This window comes from Alligator mississippiensis, chromosome 5 (assembly GCF_030867095.1).
Source record: "Alligator mississippiensis isolate rAllMis1 chromosome 5, rAllMis1, whole genome shotgun sequence".
NCBI classification, from domain to species: Eukaryota; Metazoa; Chordata; order Crocodylia; family Alligatoridae; genus Alligator; species Alligator mississippiensis.
Genome location: NC_081828.1, coordinates 28,512,138 through 28,534,760, shown reverse-complemented (window position 1 = coordinate 28,534,760; position 22,623 = coordinate 28,512,138). Strand labels below are relative to the sequence as shown.

At 41.8% G+C, this 22,623-nt stretch overlaps 1 protein-coding gene across 4 annotated transcripts in view; it reads left to right on the top strand.

The window, feature by feature from the left end:
- SYDE2 (synapse defective Rho GTPase homolog 2) overlaps positions 1–22,623 on the top strand; it is a 65,191-nt gene that overhangs the window by 22,059 nt on the left and 20,509 nt on the right. For 3 of the 4 annotated variants that reach the window (XR_009462360.1, XM_019489038.2, XM_059728012.1), the window contains 3 exons: positions 2,812–2,938; positions 14,892–15,073; positions 18,260–18,491. Coding sequence is in view for 3 of the 4 variants with exons in the window: in XM_019489038.2 (XP_019344583.2) it covers positions 2,812–2,938; positions 14,892–15,073; positions 18,260–18,491 (541 nt within the window). In the remaining variant the exon portion in view is untranslated. Of the gene's footprint in view, positions 1–2,811; positions 2,939–14,891; positions 15,074–18,259; positions 18,492–22,111; positions 22,171–22,623 lie in introns of all 4 variants that reach the window. The other variant, XM_059728011.1, reaches the window with a different exon arrangement.

Genomic DNA, 22,623 nt, shown 5'->3' with positions numbered 1-22,623 from the left:
CTCATTCATTTCAGTGGACCTTTGAACCAGGTAACTGATGGTGGGTTTGAGATCACTGGCATATGGTCAAACAGATGCTCCTTTTTACAGGCCATATCAGATGCATGGTTTCTAGTTCTGTTCGTGACGCACCACCCACTGTGTGGTTTTGGAGAAGTCACATATCAGTTAGTTTACCAGTCTGCAATAAGAATCATATGAAGACTCTGACAGTGGTGGCTTTAAGTTTAGTTCCTTAGTATTTGCAAAGTTGTCGGAAAAAGTGTTATATAAATACAAGTTGATGTAATAAATACAGCAAGCTAAGATCATGTAGGAGTATATATGGTCCAAATCCTCTTTAGTTTACGAAGATAGTTTGAATGCTTTTCTTGTGGCTTTGGATCTATCAATCCTATCAGCATATTTTAATACTTTTCAGATTTGTCCATTTGCCTAATGAGTCCTATAGTTGTCTCCTGACTTTTTACTGAATAAAAATAATTTAAAATTGGCAGCCATCTATTTAACTGCTGTAAAAGCAAAATGAATTGTGTTATGAAGAGGTTATTTTACTTCATTTTGCTAATTGAATTATTGCATTTTTTTCCATATTCATAATTAGTTTGTTGTTTCACAGTTACAAAGCTTGCTTACTTAAAGCCTATTAATCATTAATAGACTGCCATTTCTACGGTTACCTTTCAAAGTTTGAGAAAAATCTTCTATTTCAGATTATTTTCCCCTTAAGCTCAGTTGGTATATATCATTTATTAAACAGTCGCATTAACACAAAGCTGGTGAGCTGAATAAGGGTAATCAGAAGGTTGCCATTTCATTTGCAATTCTTTGCATTATTCATTGAGATCATTCCCACTTGTCTGTTCTTATAAAAAGTAAATATGTTCAGAGTTCAAGTTCTTAGATCGCAACTAAAGAAAATAAATTGGAAGCTTTTTTTATTTTTGAAGTAACCATTTGAAAGTCAACAGCACCATTTTAAATAATTTTTTGTTTAGTCTATTTTGTGCTATTCCTAGTACTCATATAATTTTCCTCTTTCACAGAAAAAATAATTAAAGTTCTGAGTAATGTAGTACTCCCCTTGCTTGGCATTAAAAAAGACTTTTTGTTGTTTGTGTGCTTGCAAATAGAAGGTTGGTCTTTGAATAATTGTTTGGTTTATCCAATGTATAATGCCATATCATTCCATTTTTTTATCGGAAAGCTTTTCATAATACACGTTATCTTAACTAAAACATTACAAGCATTTTATTGTGATTTGAATTGTAAACATAGGCGGCGGAAGGCCAGGGCTAACCAGGGCTTACCCCTCCCCCCCGCCCCGCCCCAAACACAGGACAGCAGGTAGGGCCTCAAGGCAGCCTGGCTGCAGGCTCTGCGCTCCGGGTGGCTGCAGCAGGGATGGGGAGGGGCATGTATGCAGTGGTGAGGGAGGGAGTAGGGCTGGGGCGGGGCAGCCAGCCACTTCTGGAAAGAGCCTGGTGCAGCCTCCCAGCCCACAGTGGCAGCCTGCCCTTACCCCATGTGCATATCTGGGGCACACACCCCTTATTCCCCTCCACCCTCATGCCCTCCTGGTGTGTGCACAGCAGCGGGAGCCACCACCCCTTCTCCATGCTGGGCACTGGATGATTTGCTCACGGCTCTGTCCCATGCCCTGCCTTGGCTGTGCAGGGCCTGCCCCAGCAGGGTGGAGGTGGCTGCTGCTGTGCGCCATGCTTTGCTTTTTGCTGTAGCTGCCCTGGGAGTGACCAGTGCCACATGCCTGCAGCTGCTGGGCTGTACTGCACCCCCTGCCCGCCAGGTGGCGGGATGCATGTGGCATCGTGCAGCTCTTGGGGCAGCAGGGCTCAAAGCCCAGCACACAGCAGCAGCCGCCTTTGCCCTGCACACAGATCGGCGGGCACATGCCTCCTGGGCCTCCACTTGTCCCACCACCTGGCCTGGCTGGAGCCACACTCACCTCAGCCCCTGCTTCTGCCTGTGCCCCACTGCTTCCCTTACCTCTGGGGCCTTGATCTGCCCCTGCCCCCGCCTCTTCCTTCACAGACTTGCCTGCTGGGGGGGCAGGGTGCATGCATTCTCAGCCCCGCTCCCCCATATAATTTTTTCTCCCTCCACCTATGACTGCAAATTTTGCTTTGGTACAAGATAGCCTTTTGCTGTGCTTCTTGTGGACTCAGTAAGCCATTAGTATATTAAGAATAATTTTCTGTCAGAGATTTAGTAGACAAAGGTGTAGGCATTAACTGCATCCTTGAAAACAAGCTGATAAGATGTTGAGATAATGTTATGGAGAACATTATTGTTTATATAGGGCACATCTATATGACACACTAACTGTGTAGTAGCCAAATAATACTGCACAGTAGTGCATCACAGCACCAACAGTGCTAATATGCTACTGCTCAGTATTATTAGGCCACTATGCGGTAGCATCAAGAAAAAGGGCACACCTGCACAGTAACTCCAGTTACTGCATGTTTATTTAGTACTTGATTATAGAAGTACTAAATAAATGCACAGTAACCACTGTGCAGTAGCGTCTCATGTACATGCACCCATAATGTGATAACTCTGACACTGAAGTTTGCTCAGTATTAATACCATGTATTGTTATATGCCCAAATCCTATAACATCCATTTTTGTTTTATCTAAGTAGCTTTTTAGAAACTCTTATGGGCACTTCTTAATTGAAGACATTATAAAACATTTTGATTCTTCTATACCAGTTAGATGAGTATCACTATTTAGTATTGCTCTGGGTTGGGCAAAATTTAACATTGTTGCCATGGTTTTACTTCCAGGTTGTAGGACTATATCGATTATGTGGTTCAGCAGCAGTCAAGAAAGAGCTTCGAGAAGCATTTGAGAAAGATAGCAAGGCTGTTACTCTCTGTGAAAATGAGTATCCAGATATTAATGTGATAACAGGTAATGAGCTTGCTTGCTTTTTTTAAATGTATAACTGCAAGAACACGCATCTCGGGAAGAGATATAATTGTGCTTAAAATGGTTCATTAGGTTCACTCTGGCAATCTCTGTATTAAAGAAGAAATGAAGATGAGCCATAACTTGAGGAATAAAGTACATAACTTTATGTATAGATGAGGTATGACAGTGATGTGGAGGAAAAGTGTCAAAACAGTATCTTTCAGCTGCTAGCTTACCAGAGGGAATGATAGGCCTGAAGTGAAAGGGAGCTGCTATAGAGCAGTGATTCTCAACCAAGGCCTTGAGAACCTTTCAAGGGTGATGGGGTGCCATGCAGTGTTAGCACTGTTAGGTGTACAAATGTGATTCGCAAGATAAACCCAGAGACTTCAAAGAGAAATCCAGTGTGTCGATAACATTCTGACCTATTGTGGTCTTAGTTCTTTGCAACAGAAGAACTGCTGTATTCTGTTTTTTTCTGTAGTAAAAAAAACAAGTGAAAACTAAAAGCTGGCATTTTCCAAGAGGTGCTTCAAGTCTTAATAAATCTCTAAAAAGGTTGAGAACCACTGATCTAGGAAGACAGACCCTTTGTGTGTGTTGTGGGGCCCCAGTACTTGCCTATGACCCACTTTACTAGGCCCCTTGCATATACAGAATGAAAACATCTTACAAACCAAGTATAAGATGAGACAGCAGGTCGGTACAGGCAGATGGAGAAGCACAGGAAGGCTTTCTCAGTTACAGTTTTAGGCCTCAATCCTGCAGATACTTATGGGTGTTTTATTTCTCACTTTAATTCTGGTGGCTTCAAAGGGATGATCCATCACAAAATTAGAAAATAGGTGTAGCAAAGTTCAAAGTAGGTAGTAGGAGAGAGTCCTTTATTTGATCAGATGAGTAATGTTTCTTTAGTCACTGATAATACATTAATTGAAGATAATTGACCTGAAGCCTTATTTACCACTTATTTATATGACTGAGATTACTGGCAAAGGCAAGAACTGCTTGTTGTACTAAGAATTTTAGAAAATTGGGATAGTAATTACAATGTATGTTTTGGTTTGCAAAGCCTTATGGAAATAAACTAGACTTAATAAAATTTGCCCTTTAAAATTTTACAGCAACAGTACAGAGTAGTGGAAATAGCATTTTAATTTTTTTATTTTTTTACAATGGAATTATTTTATGACCATTAATATTTGCTATGTAAAATAAAGTTAATCTGTTTCCAGGCTCCATGAAAACTAATTGCGTGGAGGATTTGGGAAGGAATTTTTTTTTTCTGTATACATTCACGACTAGAAAACTCAACAGCAGTAGCCAAACTATAAAGTTTCCCTATGCAAAAAACAGCCTATGGAACTTTTTAAAAGAGTAAAACCTTTGTCTGCTTTTTGCTACCATATTTTATTTCAATGTATTGTTAGTAAACTTTCACTTTAAGACATTTTAAGGTTTATGAAAAAACTTTATCAGCAGAGGTTTTATTCAGTGAGTTTGATTTTGTTAAATAATACTTCTGGTAAATAGTGACCAGATGTATTTACCATAACTCCCTTGGTTAGTTTCATTGTTGGATCTTGTATTCTTCCCATGTGCCAGAGGTAGGATATTGCATCTGATTGAACTAATAGGCAGCTTTGATATTATGAAAAGCTGTACAATTAACATTATGGTAGCTTTATTTTTTATAATTTTACAGGCCAACATGGTGATAACTCTTAGAAGCATGTACTAATTATTTTGGTTACCCTTTGCTTTTGTTCATTGTAAACAACTCAGTATTGCAGAGTGAGTCTTATGACTGATTCAAGTTCAGTCTGAAAAGGAATAGTGCAAAGTGTAGACACAAAGCCCTGGTGTCATAACTGCATCAGTTTTAGTGTTCCTTCCAGCATGATTCCAGATTATTATGAATAAATAGAAAAGATCATTTTAACTTGGGAACATATATTGTAGCAAACCTTTGTGTTGATGGGGACAGCTAAATTACTCCTGTTTTAAATGTTCAGAGTCACCTGAACTCCTAAGCATTTTCTTACTTTCAGGTATTGCATCCTCTCTAATTTTTTTTGTTTACAGCAGTTGTTTTTCTTTAAGGTATAAGACAAGCACAATGACTTTCGTGCTTAAAACAATCAAATACACTTCCTTATGTATTACATTACTGCATATATGCTGCCTTATTTCCGAAGCAAAGGTTATTTTAAGGGATCGCTTATTAAAGGGTAATTGCTATAGCACTATTAGGGATGTGTGAAATGTCTATGTTTTGATTCGGTTTCAGACTTATCTGTTTTGAGTGGGCTGCAAAGGAAGCTTTGCACAGCCCTACCCAGCTGGGCGGGGCTTGGGGCCTCAGCAGGTCGCATGGCAGGGATTCCCCAGCTCTCTGATATATAGCTCCCAGGAGCTATATATCAATATCAGAGCAATCCTTTCCCCCCCTCTTTCTCCTCCCTCTTCTTGGTTTTTGTTTCCCTGCATGCCCAGCTCCGAAACTGAAATTCTCCAAAACATTTCTGAAATTCCAATTAATTTCAGAGCTGTTTCCAAGTCTTCTGTTTCGATTCTGATTCAGTATTTTGGGCACTGAAACGGCCCGAAACACCTCTGAAACAAAACAGCTGCCAAAATTTTGCACAGCCCTACTGTTCAGTTTCCTCCATCCCTCAGATTGAGAGTGCCATATTGAAAAGATTCACAGTGCAATAGATATTGCGAGGGGGGGGGGAAGTGAGTGTGCATGCAAGCATGTGGACATACTGAACCAATAACTTCTACGAATTATACTTAGCTCTACAATTGATTAGTTTTAAACAGATCAGTGTGGAGTAAAACAAGCCATCGTGGTAAGCCTCTAATCTTCTGATGCATCTGAAGCAGCAGGCATCCTTAAAAATAAAGGTAGTAGGGTCACTGTGCATGTGACTTGGTGAAATACTTTTTTTTTTTTTCCATAGTAAGCCTGATTTGCATGATTAGTACTTTCAGAAGCTATAACACATGGTCCTTAAAACTTGAATCCTTAGCAAAAATCTTAGCTCTTTTGAACATAAATTCCTTTGGGTCCTCTTTGGAATCTGAGAGGCACCATTTTTCCAAGTTCTTGAAAGACTAAAGAATGAACATTTGATGATTACATCTTGACTGAGAAATGTTCATAGACTAGCACTGATGCACAGTTAGGTATGCTTGTGGCTTAAAATAAAGTTCATTGCCAATTTTAAGAACTTGCTAGTACAGGTGATCCTTGCCATTCACGGGGGATATGTTCTCGTATCCCCTGTGAATGGTAAAATCCGCGAATAAGGCCCTACGTTCATGAACGCAGTGCCCCCGGCAGCTGACTGGAGGAGGGCATGGCTCCAGCGGCATCAAGCACGGAGCTCCTGAGGAGCTCCTGTTAGTGTATATAGTGTATTTAAAATGTGGGTTCCGCATTCGTGAATATTTGAAACTGCGAATGCCGAACCCGCGAATAGCGAGGGTTTCCTCTAGTAATGTTGTTGCATCATGTCTGCTTCCATCTGTGTGAATTCACATCTCTGAGTAGAGCGTGTAATACCATTAACAGTTCATCGAGTCAGAAAAATGAGAAATTAATGAAGTGTATGATGGTTTCTGCTTGCTGTCTAAATTTGTTCTGTGTGGTGAGTGGTTGTGTTAAGGAGAATGCATCGGTGAGTTGGCAGTAAGGAGAGGAAGCTTAGATTCATAAAAGTGACTGCAGCCTTTTTACAGAGCTAATTCAGCAGGAGGAACAGCAAAAGGATTAAGAGAGGCCAAAGGGCACTCCCAAACTATTCTGTAACTCAGATTAGGCAGGAGAAAGTCTTTTGGACAGAGAAAAGTCCTGTGATCATGGAATCTGTTAAATGGGGTTCCACTGTGATGTTATTAATAGATAACTTGTGAGAGCTCTTGCTGTACTATATACGTTAACATTCCCTCTTCCCCATTCCTGCTGCAAAAGAATTATTTGCTGGTTTTTCCTAAGAACAATTAGAACTAAAATGTAAAGGGAAAAAAAATCAGAAAATTGTTTCCTGCTACCTATGCTTATGAAAAAATTCTCCAGACCAGGACATAAAACACAAACTTCTGCCAAGCTTTTTGCATAATTATCCTACTCTTTTAATCCATATATAGAAGACAGGCTTCTAAAATGAAGAAAAGGGATGGAGGTATGTGACATGAGGACATGATAAATCATTTAACAAGGAAAATTGATCAAAGAATCCACTTAACCACCTTGTGCATGATATAAAAGTGTAGTTATACAATTTAAAGGAAATGTAAGTTCAGGAAAATACGCTGATAATGTTCTAATTTTAGGTATTCTTGACAAGAGTAGTTGTATTTTTGAAATGCAGTGTGGCTTTTTACCTGCTATGTAGTAATCTTTGAAAATAGTGATTTTTTGTTTGTTTGTTTAATATGCACTGAATCTGCTTTCCCTTCCCCCTGCTCTCCAGCTCCACTGAATTTTAAAAAATAGAAAAGCTCTGAATTTTATATTGCTGGTGGAGTCTGGTAGCAGTTGCTGTAGTTTCAGTAATAAACTACAGCAACTGCTTGGTTTCCATAGTGGTTTATGAAAGTGCTGTATGTTCTAAGTGTTAAATTTTGTCGTGGCTAACATTTTTGTTTCAAGTGTCTTTCCCAAACTGAAAATTTGTTTTGTTTAAATGTGGACAAAATCTTGTCAGCCATTTGGTAGTGGGAAGGAAAAACACTTTAGACAGTGTAACAACAAATCCAGTTACATTTTGTGACAGGATCATTGACATCAATGAAAAAAACTGAATATTAAGGTGGATCCTTCAAAGGCTAGGAACTTTATGGCAGATTTTATTTAAAATAGATTTAGTTGAAAACTGTACCATGTGTGCATGGTATAATGTTCTTTAACACTGGCATGGTGTGTTTTTTAAGCTCAGATACATGACTGAGGAGTGTACATTTTCATTTAATACTCAACTGTGACACCAGCCTGCCCTGTTGAAGTACATTGCAAAACTTCCATTATTTTAAAACAGAACAGGACATGGTCTGAAATGTGAACTCTTGCCTGGAAGAGTTTATAAGCTCCTTTTTACTATGTGTTTTTACTTTTAATAGCCAGAGAGCTCATAGAATGTTATTCATGTCATGATAACTTGTTTCAATTGTGGCTATATAAGTTTTAATAACTGCTTTAATTTGGCTACACTATACTAGTCAGAAAAGTAGAAATAGGAAATAGTACATTTGTACAAAAGGACTGAATAAGTGTTGCACTTGTAATCTTATTTTGTAGCCTTCCAGACTTGCTCCAATTTTAATTGTTTATTCTTAACATTCTGCGGTCTTTTTTATGAATTATTTTAACGAAATAACAGTGCAGTTCACTTTATAGTTTGCCCTGTGGCAAGTTTCACATTCAGCCTTAACAAAGCAGGAATTCTTGCAAATAACACTGTGATAGTTTTTCATCTGAGAGATGAAGATTTACCTGGATACCTGTATTGGCAGGTATTAAAAATTATATCTTACTCAGCTTTTCTTTCCAATTCTGCCAACATCTTTTTTTACATTGGATACTGCTGCTTACCAAAAGAAAGGCTGCATTTATTAATTACATTAATACTTTATAGCAGAAATCCATTCCTAGCATCTGATTAAGTAGGGTGTTGACTGTGGCTAAGTACAGCCATTCAAAAGCCCCTGGTAGAAGCTCTTTATCACACTTAAAGGGCTATAAACTAGAGCAGAAATTAATCAAACAAGACATTTGCTGGGGGAGGCTTTGCCTGTCTGCAGTGGCCAAGGCCAGCAGGTGGGGGTGCTCCTGCACACCTCTCAGGAGACTGCTGTAGTGGCCCCTCTCCCCAGCTCGGTTCCCCTGCAAGTTGGCAACCGTCAGCAGCATCTGTGTGGGAAAGTGTAGGGGAATGGAACTCTTCTGCCATGAGGGCCCACCCACAGTTTGCTGGTTTGGGTCTGAGGGGGTGGTGGGCTGGGCTGGGTCTGTGTTACAGAGGGCTCTCTTCCCTCTCCACTCCTTCCTCTCCTGGCCTCTTGACAGCTGCAGCTAGGAGTTGCAGCATGGGGCTGCCTGGCCTGATTTTTTGCCATACTAGTAATTGGTGCCGTGGGAGAGGGAAACGGAGCCCCTCTGCTGCATGGACCCAGCCCAGCTCCACCAAGACCCGAGTCTGCAAGCATCGGGGGTGCAATCCACATCACAGAGGCTTTGTTTTGCCCACCCCTGTGCCCAGCTATGCATTTTGGAGACTCAGCCTTTTCTGTCTCCTCTCTGTGACAGCCTGGGGGTTGGGCTGGGCTGGTGCTCGCCTGGAGCAGACAAGTACTGGCTGAGCTGCCCAGTGAAGGACCCCTGGGATGGCAGCAGAACATGACTTATATTGTAGCGATGGTTGTGGTACAGATGTACAAAAAACTGTTCTAACCTAAAGCACTTTAGTCTGATACAGGGGTGGAAAATTATTTTGGCTGGTGGGCCACTTAGGGAGTTGTAAACTGTTGCAGGCTGGGTTGGCTCCCAGCCTTCGCATCCTCTACCTGCAACAACTCGCCAAAACTCCCTAAGTGGTCCCAGTGCTTGGCCAGGCGGGTGGCATGGAGTTGGGGCTACAAGTGGGTGGGGAATGGCTCCCAGGAGCAAGACAGGCAGGCAGGGCTGAGGCCATAATCATGGGGCAGTGACAGTGTGGGGCTGGGGCCTGTGGCAGAACTGCAATCTGCTCCCTGCATGACCCTGCTCATGGAACCAGTGCCTGCCACAGGGATGTGGCTCTATCCTGGGCCCTGCATTGCCAGCACCACACAATACCAATTTCTGGCCCTTCTGCCCATCCTGCTCCCACACACCACTCCCCAGCTGCCCACAGCTACATGCCCTGCTACGAGGGTCCCAGCCAGCCTCCATGGCACCCCCAGTGGCGGTTGTGGGACAGATGGGCTGGGGTGCCTGGGCATCGGGGCTGGGGCTGGGAACAGCAGTCAGTGCTATGGGGGTTGCCAGGAAACGGGGTCCAGTTGTTGCACTGCCCCAGCCTTGCTGCATCCCCAAGGCCAGCAGAACTGGCCGCATGCCACATCCTGGGCTGCCTCCTGCTCCTGGCTTGGGTGGGGCTGAGGGTCCAGCTGTGGGTTGCACAAAATGCCTTAGCAGGCCAGATCCAGTCTACAGGCCATATTTTTCCCTGATCTAATACCATATCCCTGGTCTAATACCATATCCATCAAGGGTTAACTTAGAGTGGAATCCACCATTTTAAAAGTGCTTTAAGTGCCATGAATGTTTGTTCTGTTACAGCTTTAAAGTGCTTTCTGCGCCCTTAGCACATGTTAAGTATAACATCTATCTTAGCAAGAAAGTAACATTTATGAATAGAACTGTTAATGAGACGTAACAGATCATAAACTATTTAAACTCAGCCCTAGTTTAATTTAGGTTGTTTTTCAGGACTTCCTATGCTTGAGTGCTTTGTGCTACAGAGATTTTTTTTTTAGTTTTTTAATAGGGAAATAAAAATGGATTGTGTACTGAAGGAAAAGCTGCGTCAATTTAGATTTTTTCTGTACTTGTTGTACTACTGCATGTTTTGTTTCTAAATGCTTGGAGTGAGCTTGTTGATTCCAAGTGGCTAGCTCTTGTGTTTTTCAATAATAGTTCTCACTCAGAAGTATTAGTGAAAATTTTATACCTGCTCACCAGAAGTTGCTGATGCGGAGGCTAATCCACTGTCATTGTTTTGTTCAAATTTATCTAATGCAGAAGCATGCAAGAAAGGTGCTGAGGAATTCAGGGAGCATTGATGCTCTTTTGCTGTTGCAAAGAAGCTTTTTAACTTCTTTAAATGGTCACATGCTTTTTCTTGGGTTTAGACAGCTTAGCATTGGGACTGCAGCTGTGATTTTTCTCCTACTTAGTGCTTCCCTGGGATCATGTTCTCTCAAATAAATTTGCAGAAACATGTTCTTACACCTGAAGTATGATGATTTCTTCTGACTGTTAGTGGGAGCTGCAGAAGTCCTATGCTTTCCAGTTCTGGACATTTTGCTTACTAAAGAGATGATGGTGGGAATGGCTGCCCTAGCCAAGTTGCTCTGTGACAGCAGATCTACTTTGTGATTATTGCATCACCTGTAAGTAGTCCATGTGGTTGGAAAAGGGAGATGCTGCCTGGACTCTGAGCTCTTTATTGTTTGGGAACAGATTTTCTTTTCTGTTTGGGGGTTAGAATCCTTGCTGAGCACATAGCATTGTCAGTAATGCTGCTCTTGCTCCCTGAACTAGGTGCATTTTAAACTAAAGAAACAAGCAGTGATGTAAACAGGGAGGAATTAATTGCCAGGCACATATATAGCAAAATGTGCCCCTGTGCTTAGGTATAGGATAGAGGGTTACATTAATCACAAATCCTGTAGTTCTTCCTACCCTTTCCTTAGAGAGCAGATGTGTGGGAAAGCCATTGACAGCCCCTTTCTTGTCCTTCTCACACTTCCTGTAAGTAGCAGGATCTTGGAGTAATAGACTTGGTGTATTCGCAGCAGTGACCAGCCCTTGGGAGAACTGTAGATGAGATACCCAGTAAGGCAGGATTTTCATGCATGCCAGGGCCCACACATCTCTTCTCTGAGGCTAAGTGCAGATGTTCAGTGGGGTTAAGGGGAGATTAGATTGGGTTAAAAATGGCCACCTGATTTAACTTAGTTTGCCCAAGTGCAGACCTTGCATTGAAACCTGGCCTCGGTAATCGAAAATCAGTCTAAATCTGTAACTGTGCAGAAGTTCCATGCGCACAGCCTAGTCTAAAAATGGTAGAACTCAGTTTAGGATCCTGGACACCTGGATCCATGTGCACTCAAACTTAATCAATCTAGGTTAGAGAGGTGCATCGAGCTTCTGTACAGTTACCTGGGCAGCTCCAGGGCAGAAGCTGGTTGAGGATTGCTTTAGGCTAGACATAAGGAAAATTTTCTTTTAAAAGTCAAGTGCCAGAGTTTGGAACAGGTTCCCCCCAGAGGTGGTATAGCCATCCACCCTGCCGATCTTCAAAAAACATCCTGATGCCTATCTTGCTGGGGTCATCTGACCCCAGCAGTCTTTCCTGCCCAAGTGCAAGGGGGCTGGACCTGATGATCTGTAAGGTCCCTTCCAGCCCCTAACAACTATGAAAGGCCAGCTGCTGACCTCAGCTCCTAAGCTATCTTTCCTACCTGTCCCCCTAGCACTGAGCTACTTTTAGCCCAGCAGTCCCTCGCTAGTACCCCCCCATCCCACAAGCCATTCTAAGTACCAGTTTTATTGGTGTTTGCCACTGCTGGGAGCCAAAAAACTAAGTATTGGTGGGTAGAGGGATAGGAAGGTTGGTTGGTGGAGGGAGGTGTGGGCCAAAAATAGCCCCTAGCCCCCTCTCCCCCTGAGACCCCTCAAGCCTGCCTGATCCTACCAAACCCTCCCGGACCCCAACAAGCCTTTGCAGAAAACACCTCCCCCCCCCCCTTCCGATTCCTCCCCATTGCTCCTGTGGACACCCCCACAAGCATGCCTTTCCCTTGATCTCCCCGAACCCCCTTCCCCGCCAGCCCTCCTCCTGACTTGCCTTGGATTGAGTGCCCCTTTTAATGTGATCCAACCTCCCCCTAATTCCCCCCAAATGCCTGAACTTAGCCTGTGGGTAGCAGAACTACCAACACAGAGGAGCTTCTGTAATAAATAACACTGCTGAGCCTAACAAAGGCTCTATGGCACGGTTGCTACAGGGTCATCAAGGGGAGAAGGGTCGAACAAAAGGGACTGAGGGAAAGGGAGAGAGTAGTCCCACCACAGTGGGGTCTTGTGCACATTATTGTTGATGCACAGGGAGATTTGTACAAAATGCTGGTGAGAGGCAGTGTTTACATAAATAATCCTGTACTGAAGCACAATGATTATTCTGATTCTGTCAGAATATTGTTGTTAATGAGTATTTTTAACACGTTTTGAATTTTAAGGAAATTGTCCCAGTCTGTAAAATGTCTGGGAGAGCCCTAAATCAAAACAATTGGATTCATCTTTGTTTTCATTTTGTGTATTTTACATTTATCTAAAACGCATATAATAGGTTTTGGTGGAATTCACTTGTGACCTGTTGGGATAGGAGAGGTTCTATAGGAGAAGAAAAGTGCTCTCACATTTAGTAGTCAGCACATTTAGTATCACGCTTAGTAGTGTCTCTGTTTTAGAGTCTCCATATCTGAAAGGGAGTTATCAGTGTTTTGCTGTGTCACAAGGTTGTTGTGAAGATGAAGTCATTTAAAATGGAAGTGCTCAGATGCTATAGGCAAGTAGGCAACCATCAATCCTTTGGATCATGGTGTATATGTAAAAGGTCTAGTCAGATGCCTGATTTATCCATTTGTGACTGACCAGCCCAATTTGAGAGAAACAGCATGTTACAAGTTTCAAAAATTCATGTGTTGTCTAAACTGAAGCTCAAGTTGACAGCATGTCGCATTCTTTTCTCTCGCTTTGCTTCCATCCTCCGGATCACAGCCACTATGTATTGGGCTGCACCCCGTGCCAGATGTTCCTCCAAATTGGATGGGATTCTGCATGCTTCTCCCAGCTTTCTACACTGATGTTGAACAACTTCATATCATTTTTGCACATTGTGGTACCTCCATAAAGGGTAACCCTGCTTTCTAGAGCCATCTCGAATCTCTCTATACAAAATATTCTTGGGCAGACAGTCTTCTCTCATTCTCCTGTTATGGCTGATCCATCGCAACCTTTTCTTCTTGATAGTGATTTCTAAGAGTGTCAGTCCTGTGCGCTCCAGTATGTCTATTTGGTATTCTGTCTTCCCACTTTATTTTCAAGATCTTATGCAAACATCTCATGTGGAAGCTGTTCAGTCTCTTGATATGCCTAGCATGTAGTCAGCAGTCCTGAACCATAAAGCAGGGATGACAGCACATAAGTCTTGTAGATTTTTATCTTCACCTTTGCTGATACTTTGCTTTTATACCATACACATTTCTGTGATAGCTCATAAGCTGAATATAATGCAAAGTAGAAAGATTTGGAAAGGCTTTCCAGTCAGTCTAGTGCTTATGAGGTGGTCCCATCAACATCTTGGAACAAGTTCCCCTTTATTCAGCACTGATGAGGCCACATCTGGAGTACTGTGTTCAATTTTGGGCCCCCCACGACAGAAAGGATGCAAACAAATTGATGAGAGTCCAGTGGAGGGCAACAAAAATGGTGAGGGGGCTGCAGCACATGATTTACGAGGAAAGGGTGAGGGAACTGGGCTTATTTAATCTAGAGAAGAGAAGACTGAGAGGGGATTTAATAGCAGCCTTCAGCTACCTGAAGGGTGGTTCAAAAGAAGATGGAGCTAGACTGTTCTCAGTGGTGGAAGATGACAGAACAAGGAGCAGCAGTCTCAAGTTGTAGCAAGGAAAGATGGGGTTAGATATTAGGAAGAATTTTCTCACTAGGAGGGTAGTAAAACACTGGAACAGGTTACCCAGAGGGGTTGTAATCTCCATCCTTGGAGGTTTTTAAGACCTGGCTAGACAAAGTTTTGGCCGGGATTATCTAGTTGGGGGTGGTCTTGCTTTGAGCAGGGGGTTGGACACGTGAGGCCTCTTCCAACCCTAATTTTCTAAGATTCTAAGTTGCAAGAACCACAATATATTATGAGGTACTAAGATGCTGTTTTAAAAAGTGCTGATAAGCCCAACATTTGAAGCCCTTAACTGATATTTTATTGTACACTTTTTATCCTGCTGCTGCTTTTTGTTTTAGCGTACAAATGTAAGATGTTGAAAATATGCCCAGAGAACTGTCTCATGAGACATGTGGGTTATGTGCCTTACTGTTTCCAAGGGATTCTGAAATGTGAGAGTCCATCTTGCTAATGCAGCTATTTTTGCATCTTTTCTGAAGGTGTTCTCAAGGATTATCTACGCGAGCTGCCCTCTCCCTTGATAACCAAGCAGCTCTATGAAGCAGTGTTAGATGCCATGGTGAAAAATCCCCTGAAAATGACAGCAAGTGGTTGTGAAAATGACCCAAGTGACTCTGAGCACACAGTGGCCCTTCTGGATTGTCTACCAGAGGTTGAGAAGGTGAGCATTATAGCCAAGCCAGAGGGGTGATAAATTGCTAATTACAGAAGATTATGGGGCCCTTGTGTACCAACTAAAAAGTGCCTTTCAATTGGCATACTTCCTGTTTATAATTGAAGGACTTGCTTGTTTCATCTACTTGATCTAATTCCATTTCCAAGTTATCTTTAAATTTATGAAACTGTATTATTAAGTTAATCTTGCCATCTGTGAGTTACTGCTGCTGCTGTATAAAACTGAGTTAAAATGGCTTATGGTCATTTTTAAAGCTACCAGTTGCAAACTCCTGACAAGATATGGGATTTTTAGCATACCTATCTTTTTCTTATCCTTGGTGTCCTGGCCTAATGTTCAGTTCTTAAATTTTGTTCTTTTTCTTTCCTAAATGTATGTTATCTGTCCATAAGGTGCCTTGTTCTGTAGAATAAAGTTGATGAGCATTCTGTATGGCTGCTGTAGTTCATCCCACACAATTAGCATATTATTGATAGGGAAAGTCGAGATTTTGAGTAGTTCATGAACACTATATAAATCCCGCTTATTCAAGCATTATTATTAATGGCATACCACCAGCATATCTGATTTGTAATAAAACCTGATTAAATATTCCCACAAATAGATTTTACAAGAAACAGAATAGATTAGCCACAAAAGAACTTAAAGTTAATTTATAGAAGGGCATACAATTTGTTTTTAAACTAAATAGAACAGTGTAAATATTTAATCTTTATTTTATTGCTTTAAATTAAAGGTGAAGCAGTAAATTAATGTTTCTTTAATTTTTTATTGATTTGCTTATTTACTATATATTGGTTTTTACTTTTCTATATTACCCATACTCAGTTCTGGTCACTTAAAACAATAAGTAAATAATTCCACATTTGGCATAGTCTGTGCTGCAGTGAAAGGCTCATTCTTCATTGAGGATGGCTCTGTTATAGATGGTGAAAAGAAGCAGTCTTTCTTTCATGTCTTTATCCAACTCTTCCATTCTCTGATGATAGTTCAAAAGGTTGAATACTTTCTTGATCCTACATTTTAATACTTAATACTTCATTGCCTGTTACTTTGAGAGGAGTGTCTGATATACTGCTTAAGGCAAGGGTGGGCAACCTACAGCCCACAGAGCCATTTGATGCAGTCTGCAGATGTGGGCCTTCAGTGGCAGAGGACAGCAATTGCTTTCCTGTGCTGCTCTGGGAAGAAGTGCTGGCTGCAGGTGCTCTCCCCCCATGCCACTGTGGGGAGGAGAGGTGGCTAGATCCTAGTGCCTGCTCTTCTCTGACCCAAACTGGGTCAATCTGTCCTCCAACCTTAAAAGGTTGCCAGCCTCTGGCCAAAGGTACCATTTCTTCTTTGTGCTATGTGATTATCAGGAGGACTGAAACTTTTTGAGTGAATACAAAGCCATAACATGTACCTGGCTATATATGGTACTACACATTTGTAGCTGAAGTCCGGATTCAGAGTGGTTCTAGAAGTGGCCTTTTCAAGTAATGAGTGTAATCCATTGGCTATAAATCTAGTCCAGTGTCCACAACTCTAATAACCCAGTGTTGTATTCTTCAGGTAGTCCTAACTTTAGTGCAGCTACTCAGTGTGGTGATGCTACATAAAAGGAGTATAGACTTCAAAAATCCATCCCTTTAAATAAATATACATAGTCCGTTCATGAAAGAATCTTTGGAAGATAAGCATTTTGAATAGTAGGGGTGCACCAATAAAGACTTTTTTGGCTGATACTGATGGCCAACCATTAACCAGCCGTATTGGCCGATGAAGATCTGATAGCTGGTATGCAGCCTGGCAGCTTGGAGAGCAGTGTCTGGTTGGTAAGTCTTTGGGGAGGGAAGGAGCATATGGGGGGACAGATCGAGTCCCCCACGGTGAGGAAGGGAGTAGGGCTGGGGCAGGGACCAGGTGCTACCCAGGTGGTGCATGGCATGGGACAGCTGTGGGTGGCTCGTCCGAAAGTTTGGGAGGAGAAGGGGGGGCAACTCCTGGTGACTGTGCACTCCTGGAGAAGGCATGGGGGGCATGTACCCCTGGATCTGTGTGCGGGGTGAGGGGGCTGGGGGCTGTGCCAGCCTCTTCCCAGCAGGGGTGGTGGGCCAGGACTGCACTCAGGGTAGGTGGCAGCAGCGCTGGGAGGGGTGGCTACGGGGTGGGCTACAGCCACCTCAAAATTTGCCGTAGTCCCAGCTCCCAGTGCTGCTGCCTCCTGTCCCAAGCCCAGCCCCCACCCTGCCGGGAAGAAGACGGCATGGCACGCAGCAGGCAGCCCACCCTCATGCTGCACAGATCCGAGGGTCACGTGCCTCCCATGCCTATCCCCAGGGGTGTGCGCAGCAGCCAGGAGCTGCCCCTGTGTACCCCCCACCCCCCAGATGAACCACTCGTGGCTCTGTCCCCCAGCCCATTCCCTCTCTCACTGTGGGGGCCTTGATCTGCACCCCCCATGCCCCTTCCCTCCTCAATGCCTCTTTCCCTGTCCCACAGGTTTACCAGCCAGACACTGCTCTTCAAGCTGGTGGGCTGTATTCCTGGCCATGTGCATGCTGCAGCTGTGTGCATGCACATGGCATTTATCAGTGACATTATCAGCCACATTGGCCAAAAAAAGCTGATTGCTGATGATGTCAGTTTTACTTTCATTGGTACTGATATGATATGAACCAATATATCGGTGCACCTCTATTGAATAATGAAAAAACAGGTGTAAAACTAATAAATCAGTTCTACATAAGACAGACTTGGCCAGAGAAACTGGAAAGAGTCGCTTTTAATCTATCTAGCCTATGTTCTTGTGGCTTGTTCTGTTGCTGAAGCCATACGTTTCTTTTTTTCCCATTTATCTGGACCATCCCTGCTTCTTCTGCAGCTTCTCTCCTTTCCCTGATGTCCCCTCTCCACTTTAAGAAAACCCATCCACATAGAACTGAGAATCAGGTAAGAGACAAATTGAGTTTTACCCATAAAGTCTGTCTTACCCAGCCTGTGCTGTACTGGAGTCTAGTACATTTTTCATTTGGCACTTTAGATGCTGCAGTGATAGGCGTTTTATAGAAAAACCCTAGATATGACTAGCAGCCCTGACTTATAGCTCTCTAGAACAGCAGCATTAGGATAATGGTATAATGCATTCTTCTTGAATCTGGTTTTCTGAAACGTACCTTTTTATTCTAGGCAACCCTGAAAGTGCTGTTGGATCACCTGAAACTAGTGGCTTCTTACCATGAAGTAAATAAGATGACATGCCAGAATCTCGCTGTGTGTTTTGGCCCTGTACTACTGAGCCAAAGGCAGGAGACCTCCAACCATAACAACAGAGTCTTTACAGATTCAGAAGAGCTTGCTAGTGCCCTTGATTTCAAAAAGCACATAGAAGTTCTGCATTATTTACTCCAGCTGTGGCCAGGTAACACTTAAAAAATATTGTCTGGTTTAGAAGGTAATGTCAAGTCTTGAGATACAATTAGTGTAGTAATTTGCTGTGTGATTATACAGACTAGTTCTTCTAAGCTATAGATTAATAGGTCACAAGTTACAGCAGTGAGATCATCTGTATGATGTTCCACTGTTGAATTTCTTTGAAGAGAAGTCATCCATATCAGTTGCCTCTCTACCAAATGGAAATGACAGGGTTTAGAAGTGCATCTGCAAAAAAAACCTGTTCACAGTGTTTTGTGTCAACAAAGCAGCAGTGAGATTGCAGGGGGAAAAAACTAAAATATAGTCAGCTAGTAGTAATGCTTGTGCAGACAACCTACCTCTTTCATGTGTACCTGATTTGCCCCAAATAGGCCTTAGGTTCTATTGTTTTATGGGTTCTTAAATTCCATAGAGAGATCTGATGGATTATAATTGTTCATACTGTATTACAGTAAGATGGCTAGAGGCCCCATGCTGAACATGGTACAACTTTGTAAGAGGTGGTTTAGGAGAATGTATCTAATGAGCCAATCGAGAAAGATGGAAAGCACCCATAGCACCCACTCATTATACTGGGTGTTTTATGTGCGTTTCAGTCCTTGGGCTTAGTCTCAAATGGAAGGAAAGGGAAATTCTTATTTCTTTAATGACAGAACACAAGTTGGGACAGTTGCCCTGTCAAGATCTATCCTTCAAAGAGGGGAATGATGCTACTAACCTCTCATTTTACTTGATGTTCAAAAGCACCTGATCCAAAGGCCACCACATCAATGGAAATATGTTAACTTCCACAAGCTTTTATTTAGGCCCATCAAGAATTATTTTTGCATTTTGTCTTCTGAACTACATTATTTCCCATGTAAGAAATGCAGTGAGCTACAGCAAGAGGCTCAGATAGTGCAGTCTCACAGCTGTTGAAATATGGAGAATTTGAGAATATTGCTGTGGAATGAATAAGTACTTTTTATAGTCATGATTGGCATCCGTTGAATGGTTCCTGCTCTTATATATTCTCTGTCCAATAGACTGTCCATCATTTAGAGCTACTTAAGCATAAGGCAGATGAAGATTTGTTACGCACCCAATTGCCTGAACTGACCAGTCAGTGAAGACCACTTAAGCCATGTCTGGAATGCAGACTTAGCATGCCAAGGAGCAGCTTTCTTTTATTGGAAGCAGCATGGCAGTATTTTTGTGTGTAGCTACAGGAGGGTAAATTGACATAGCTGAGTAATAATAAAGTGACTGAATTTAAGGTTGGTCATATATTGTCTGCTTGAGTTAGGAAAATAATATTGAACCCAGTCACAAAACTGGAGTTTTCCACTTGTCCAGTTGTACACAGCAGCGGTTCTCTAGCTTTTTCTTCCTAAAAATGTCTTCAAGTGTGACAGAGTGGGTCTTCCTGTTTCATGTTAGATGATTCTCAAAGCATTTCATGTCAGAGACCACCAGGAAGGACTCCTGGAACTTAGGCCTGTGCTACGGGGAGGGGAAGAATGAAAAATATTTCTGGCATGCTGTTTAACATAAATACATAAATGCTTGTGACTCTTTGAAAATTCAAAGATTAGGAATATTTGTACTGGGCAAGGTGAATTTAATAGTAGACAAAGTGTGTGAGAAACATGATGTACACAATACATGCAGTCTGCAATTCATTACCTCATAACCGTACCACAGAAGGAGCACAATGGTGAACAGTGCAAGTTTTATTATAGATTTTTTCCTATTTTTTTTTAAATCACATACAGATTTTAAAAGTATTTGAAATCAACTCTCCCTCCTACATTACTGTTGTATCCAGCAACGTTCTTTGCTCTCATTCTTGTGGCAGAGATCTCAAAGAGGGTGGCAGTAACTCTAAAAACAACTATTAAGTGTTTTAAAATCAGTGAAATAAAGAATTATTGGAGGCATAATCTGGCCATGGGTGAGACCTGTGTGAAGTTTTTTCATCCTGCCTGGGTACAAGTAGAAGGAAATACAGACATTTTCTGCAGTCCTATTTGAAATGACACAGCAAACATTCCAGGTCCAAATAACCACAGAAACCCGCTGAAATGCTTTTTGAAAGTGCCCCAAAAGTTTTTTTTTTTTATGCTGCTTCAGATACTGGTCAGCATAGAGAATGTTCTGGGACAGACTCAGCCTCCACAAGTACCTCTCTATCCCAGTTACAAATGATAGCTTCCACCCTGGGAGTATCACTAGGATTGTTACTACTGCCAAAAATCTTTGGTACAGCATTGCTCTCAATTGGAACTGAATGCCACTTGAAGGTACTGTTACTTATACCTTTATATTTCAGCAAAAGGAAAGATGGGTTTGACAGGAAACTCAGTGTTGTGTGGAAAAAAAAAACTGCATATAAGTAAACTCTTCTGTTTTATGTGTGTTATTTTTGAACGTTCGTTGCCTATCAGGTACTCTCAGAAATGAATTGGCATTTTCTGGCTAAGCCGATGTGCTCCTTTTTGATTCAGAAGCAGTAGTGGGTTCGGAAAGAATGTCGCTGTCTAAAGAGCCTGCCCAGCTTGAACAGCTGCTTATTGCAAAGCTAAATGGCTGTGCTTGATCTTCCCCTTTCTGTTGGTCTGACAGAGATCACGTTGTGGAACTGGCACTGATCAGGGGTAGGGATTTTGTGCACCCAGCCATAATCAAACGTGCTTCTTTTTTTGTTATGGATGTGCTTTAGCATGTTGACTCAACAGTCTGTGTTGAATCCTGGAGCTGCCATTCAAGAAGAGATTCAGCTAATTCAACCTCACAAAAAAGAAAATCACAGGTCCCTATTTCCATTTACAAATTAAACTGGGGTGGAAACTGGGTTGCTTCCTCTTAATTATGTCATAATTTCTTCTTCTGGGAAGCTGGGACAGCTGAATGTAGCTTTTCATATGAGTATGCCATAGTGTCAAACTGGGAAAAGATACCATTTAAAAAAAAATAAAAGGTTTCCACCCCTCTTGCAGTAAGCCATCTGCATACAGTGCCCTTGGTTTGCAAGATCTGTGCAGAATAATAAATTCAGTAAAACATTAACACACAAACGTTAGTTGTTACATTCTTTTAATGGAAAAAATATCTGAGACTCGAGAAGAAAAGATGGTCTGGTCTCTCAAACTTAAATCTGCCTGTAGATTTTAGCAAATTTGATTACAAACATGTTGTGAAATACTTCAATTTCCTTACTTTTTAACTGCAAACAAATGGTCCTTTTTCAGAGGGAGTGTGTAAAGCTGGCAAGTTATTGTTAACCGAAGGCCCCTCCACTTTAATGGAGCATAGTCCAAACAGAAAAGTTTTTGTTAGTATAATGTAAAGAAAAATGCAAAGTTTTTGAAGATTTTCATGGTGTACATAAAGTGAGACTGATTTTTCCTAGAAATGCCAGTTTATATAAATGCAGAGAGGAGGCCACTGTTTAAAAGGGACAGATCTTCCTGATCTGTGGGTGTTTGTATATGCTATATTGCTAACCGCAAATGGGAATGGTGTCTCATTTCAAGAGGTAATAGTCTAGTGCACAACAGATAGTTTTGCAGTTTTCTATATTTAGTAGGCATTGGTCAATAAAAATATTTGTGCTGTTTACCATAGGAAGCGGATAACAAAGGAGGAGACTATTAGTAACTTATGCTGTTTAATCATGAGTTCAGGTAACACATCATCAAACCTGTTTTGAGTGTATTTTCTCTGACATGGAGTTATGGCTGCTTAGAAAAATTAATGCAAAAGAGCTTCTATTAGTAGTGCATAAAGTTGAGAGAGAAGAGAAATGCGAGAGATCAACTCTGATGTGCCTTTAGCTTCTTTAGGTGTTTCTCAATGGTGATATTTTTACTGTGTTTTTAACCCCTATGTGCCGTGCCTGCTTTCTGTTATGCCATTTAGTTCGGAGAGGCGTGTGAGCTGAGCTCTTGGCTTTAATTTGAACCATAGCTAGATGGTGATTAACTCAGCGAGTTAATCAGTACTCTGGACTTTTTCTGTTTTTAAATAAACTTTCTCAATTGCAGTTTGAATTTGGCATGAATCTTGAAGACTGAGCTTTCTTCTAGATTTTTCTTTCTCATCTGAGTGATAAAAATGGCAGAAAAAAATAATAGCAG